The sequence below is a fragment of the Octodon degus genome, unplaced genomic scaffold (genome assembly GCF_000260255.1).
Source record: "Octodon degus isolate 3935 unplaced genomic scaffold, OctDeg1.0 scaffold00007, whole genome shotgun sequence".
NCBI classification, from domain to species: Eukaryota; Metazoa; Chordata; class Mammalia; order Rodentia; family Octodontidae; genus Octodon; species Octodon degus.
Window position 1 is genome coordinate 12,493,586 of NW_004524583.1, and position 5,367 is coordinate 12,498,952.

The 5,367-nt window shown below is 44.3% G+C and overlaps 1 protein-coding gene across 2 annotated transcripts in view; it reads right to left on the minus strand.

Moving 5' to 3' along the window:
• Nucleotides 1-395: 395 nt before the first annotated feature.
• The window catches only part of Slc39a9 (solute carrier family 39 member 9), a 75,088-nt gene continuing 70,116 nt past the window's right edge, over nucleotides 396-5,367 (minus strand). For both annotated transcript variants that reach the window (XM_004624756.3, XM_023702545.1), the window contains exons 6-7: nucleotides 4,518-4,652; nucleotides 396-2,299 (exon numbers count right to left, since the gene is read on the minus strand). In XM_004624756.3, coding sequence (XP_004624813.1) covers nucleotides 2,069-2,299; nucleotides 4,518-4,652 — 366 coding nt within the window. In that variant the 3' untranslated portion in view covers nucleotides 396-2,068. The remainder of the gene's footprint in view (nucleotides 2,300-4,517; nucleotides 4,653-5,367) is intronic.

Below are 5,367 nucleotides of genomic sequence, written 5' to 3' on the forward strand. Positions count from 1 at the left end.
TTCAATCCTTGCCAGAGTTCAAGGCCCAATCCAGCAAGACATTCTAGCCAAACTGTTTTAGCCCATGTGCTGCCGAAGTGAGCACACCTAGCCACAGTGCTAAGTGTGATGGCAAGGCACTGCTGAGAGAGGACTGGGCCAGCACAACATATTTCTGATTATTGCACACAATTCGATATGACAGACTTAGCTCCATCTAAACCAAACCAGACATAAAAAATCATATCCTCTGATAAAGTAAGTCTATGGAGGGGTTCAGACAATCATACTTGGAAGGACAAGGTGACACCCAAAATGCCCACAAGTCAGCTGTTAGCCTCTTATCAGCAGAGTCGGTCGGCCTTTCCCTCCCAGGCCTCCCAGGCCTCCCGGGCCTCGAGGGCCTCGCCGGCCTCCCGGGCCTACCCTTGGTTTAACAACCTTGCATGCAGTGGTTACCAGCTGCTATACAAACTGCATCTACTGAGGCTTCTTTTTTCTCTGCAACTAGCAGAGGGCAGAGGGCACACAAGTTTAATTCCACAGCTGCTGACACAAATCAAGGAAGAAAAGAAATCACAGGCATGATATAGGTTTACGCATCATGTAACATGTTTAACCAACAACTAAATCCACTGCCCTGAAGAAACTAGTCTTGGTTCCCACTTGATGTAAAAAATGTGCTTTGAAATGGTACAGAAAATCAAAATAAATTAAGAATACAGTATTATACATTTATCTGACAAAACTATTTATATGTGTTTTGGCAAACATGGAAAATTATCTTAGTTTGTTAAATACTTTTGCTGTCTCAACTGTTTAAATTATCAGAATATCAGAGATTATGTCAATTTGCACATGAGGAGGTGATACCGAGACCTTAACAAAGCTGCATTTGACACAGAAAGTTAACTTCTTTGAAGGCAATAAGAACAGAGACAATAGTATCTTCCTCATCACAGTTGGATGGTGGCTGTTCTCACAGGCATTCATCGCACCAAGTGTGGACACTGCCTCTGACGGCGAGCAGCAGACTGTAGGAGGGCCAGAGGGACAGTCAGGAGATAACCTGGGGAAGACCAACAAGGAGACAGGATCCCGAGAATCACCTTTAAGCTACCGGGCAGACGCTTCTCTTGTATGACACAGCTACCTTCTTTATCCTACAGGTGCTCATGTGAGCAGGCACCATGCTCCTACACTGGACAACTGCTTAGCCAGAGGGACTGCTGACCTGATAAAAGAAACACTCAAAAAAGAATTTTGGTAGTCTTTTTAAAAAGGTGACTACAAAGATGTCAGTAACTATCCTCATGTATGTAAAATTTAGCCTCCCTTCATTTCCAAAGATACTTTGGGATCAACTGTTCTTGGAGGAAAGCCTCAGCCCAACTCTACTAGAACTTGGTTCTTCTGAGACTGTGCTAGAGGCAACTACTTTGCAATGGAAACTAGAAAGAAATGCTCCAAAAGGGCCCCACCTCTTCTGAAGCTCGTCCAGTTGCTGCTGCGTCCAAGATGGACCAGTGGGCTGCACTAAGAGGCACATGCAAAGGAAGTGAGGACATCTCTCTCACTGCCCCCTCCCAGGGCCTGGCTCCTTGAGCATTAGCCAGTTTTCAGTGTCCAGCCCTTCCTGCCTTCTCTATGGCTGCAAATTATCTGCAGTCACCTTCAGCTATGACCTTCTATTAAAGCGTGGCATCGATGCTAAAGTGCCAGTCTTACACGGTGAGAACCATGTCAAAAGTCAAGGGGTAAAGTGGCAGCCTCTAGAAGAGATTTAGTTCACTTCCAGAACCACTGTATGAAGTCCCTACTTTTCCTTAAAACTAAATTCCATCTTCCCTGAGAATGGGGTTAAGAGAAACATCCAAATGCAGTGTGCCAAGGGCCCTTGAAGACAGCACTCCACTCCCTAGCTGCGCATCGCTCCTATGCTGCACACTTGTCCATTCCTCCTGGGTCGCCGTTCAGCTCCCTCCACATTCTAGGGACACAGGTGGAGATGGGCGAGGCGAGGCAGACACTGAGGAAGGGAGCGGCTGGCAGGTGCCGGCTGTTCTCACTGGGCTGAGGACCTGAACGTTTAGTGCTGGTGTCCTACTGACAGGATTAGTGGGATGAGGCAGCCCAGAACCAAGGCAGCCACCTCCAGGCGGCTGAGGCCTCTCCCTCCAGCGCTGTCAGGCTTGTGGCTGTGCCCCATCCCGCCCACCTCAGGGAGGACGTGGACGGTGGCAACGTAGAGAAATGTCCCGGCAGAGAAAAGCATGGCCACTCCTGTGGCGTTGACTTCTGAAAGGGCTTCTTTACTGCTCTGTTAATAAAAAGAGGAAAAATTAAGTAAAGATTGGGGTCAGGAAGAAGTCCTGGTTAAAGATCCCTCAGCAATAAATCCTGGTGTGGACTGGGACACCAGAGACATCCTGAGGTCAGAGTAGTCTGTGTTATTCATGGGCACTTCCAAATAAGGATTTAGGAAGAGCAGTCATGTATATGACTGGTTTTCTTTTTAAACATTATAAAGTGACAATTTACAATTATATATACTTAGAAGATATAAAATGATGATTTATGAATACAATCTGGAATAATTAAACCAAGCCAATGGACACATCCATTATCTCATGTATTTGGGCTTTTTTGTGGCTATACTATTTGAATTTTATATATCAAGTTTGAAGTATACAGTCCTATCAACTATATGCACTATAATTGCTTTTCAAAAAAAAAACCACTTCAAGTGCTAGTTGACAGTTTGCCAGTATTATTCTTAAGACAGAACAATATAATAATGTAGATATTACATTTCAGATATTAATTCATGTATTTCCCCAATATTTACTTATTTGATTTTATCACTAACACTTAACAAGCGTTCTCTATGCCCCGGGGCTAGGCCAGACACTTGAGATACCGTTGTGATCAAGCTGTGGAAGCAAGCCTCACAGAGCTTGGAAGGATCTCAGGTGTCAATCTTCAGACAAGTTATTTCAGCCTTTTCTGTTTAAAAAATGTATCTATGGACTGGATGATAAAATAAAAAAGTCTAAGCTATGGAGGCAGCGTGAAACTCCATGCCTGAGAACTATCAATACTTTCCTATAAAAATTCTAAAACTTACATTGATTAACTGAGAGTCACTGAAAGAAGACAGGATCGTCACGGAAGTGGAAAAGGGTTTACAGACACTCATTTATTAGCAACCAACAGCAGCAAAGCCTTGAGCAACAGCAGACTGTGTGAGCACACCTCTCCTCATTTCCCGACTGAGCCCCACTCCTCAGGTCATTAAATGAATTGGTAAGGAAAGGAGGGACTGTGTACAGTATATACATTATAATACTCTGAACAAAGAAATGGTCAAAGGAAGCGCCAACATGATGACTTTGCATAACTCTTACATGCAGCACAGCACTGCAATAGATGACAGATAGTGCAAGCAGCAAAAGCTGCAGTACTGTACTGCCAGAACGGCCCCCAAGGCTGAGCTGTTGCTCCTGGTGCTGCATCCTAAGTCAGCATGCGGGCTGTTAAGAACTGACCAGCAGGGCCAGAGAGATAGCTCAGTAGAATAAGCGCTTGCCTGGCAAGCGCAAGGGCCTGAGTTCAATCCTCGGTTCCGCCAAAAAAAAAAAAAAAGAACTGACCAGAGTGCCTTGGTTGTAAATCCAAAGAACTGTTAAAGGTAAATTGTTAAGGTATGTCATTAAATGAGGAATTCCTGTGGTACATAATGATGAATCAATGGCCTTCAGGGGGGCATAGGAGCAAGTAGTTCCTCTGAACTAGGCCTGAGTCAGTTTGGTTTTAAAGTTTTCTTTTGAGGACCAGGGATACAGCTCAGTGTCACGGCACCTGCCTGGCAAGCACATGGTCCTGAGTTCAATTTCTAGGACCCAAACAATAAAAATAAAATAAAAATTTCTTCTGATAGCCTGGCAGCAGACATCTATATAAAACCAGGAGAAGTGGTACCCAGGTAACTAGAATTCTAAGGCATGGACAGGCCCAGGTTGGAAGAGCGCACAGTGCTGAGCTGACAACTGACAAGCGCTCCTTCATGTCTAGAGCTATGCGCAAGGCTAAGAACTAGAAAGCTCCCAGGAAGTGACAGAACAGCTGAAGTGCAAGGAACCCAATGTTCAGCTGAGCATAGCCACTCTGCTCGCTCCTGCTGCCACAGGGCTTGTTACGCATGCCCACCTGCCTGCATAACAGTAAATACCATCTGTCAAATGAAATGCGCATGGCTGGTTAAGTGTAAGTGATATATTGTTTTATATATTAAAGTTGTATTGTGTATTTGTACAAATATGCTCAGACTTCAAATTAAATGAGCAAGGAAATTTAAATTTATCAAGAGGCCCGACTTGGGATTAAGATGGTTACCTTATACAGGCTTTACTTCTGCTTTTGATCTTTAGTTTGGGAAAGTAATTCAGATGAAAATGTGACATAACAGACTGTGAGCTCTGGCAGGCCACAAGGGAACTAGACACACATCTAGGTCGACTAGGGATGGTCAGATTTACCTTGCTCAGTCCTAAGTACGTCACCATGGACATAGCTGGTGCTGCCAGTGCAAAGACCAGCAAGTGCTTTCTGATTCGGTTCCGCTCCAGGCCAGCGTGCATCAAGAAGGAAACCAGGCCAAAAGCCGCTGGGGCCTGGAAATGAACAAACAGCCCTTGTCATCGCTCTACCGGAACGGCTTGATTCTGCATCAGGAAGTAACATCGTCTGACTATGAAGTCAGTCTCACAGCAAAACCCAGACAGCATGAAGAACAAGCCCTACCTTCTAAAAATTAATGCTTTAACCTAAGAGATCTTTCTTACACAGTGAATGTTTCTTAAAGGTAGGAAAGAGAAAGAGTCAAGAGAAAAATACTTAAGAAAAAATTCCACAAAATATAAAAACCTAGATAATTTAACAGTTTGTGTATCTGACCACAAACAATATAGCCCCTCAGTAAGTCTCTTACTAAGACAGCAGCAAAAATCTACTATAAACAACCTATATATTTCTTCAAAATGCATGGGAAAACTAATTCCCATTCCAGAAAAATCATTAAAGACCAAGAGAAGGGCCGGCCAAATAGCTCAGCGGATTAAAGTGCCTGTTCAGGCAGATGCCGTGGCCAGTAGTTTAATCGCTGGGTCTGCCGTGCCAACCCTGCCCCTGGGGTGTGCTGAGACAGCAGCTGAGACTGGATGAGGTGGTGCGTGCCTGTAATCCCAGCACATGGGAGGCTGTAAACAGGAGGATCACGACGAGTCCGATCTATGCAGTCAGACCCTGTAGACCCTGTCTTAAAATACAAAATGAAAGAAAGAAAGAAAGAAAGAAAGAAAGAAAGAAAGAAAGAAAGAAAGAAAGAAA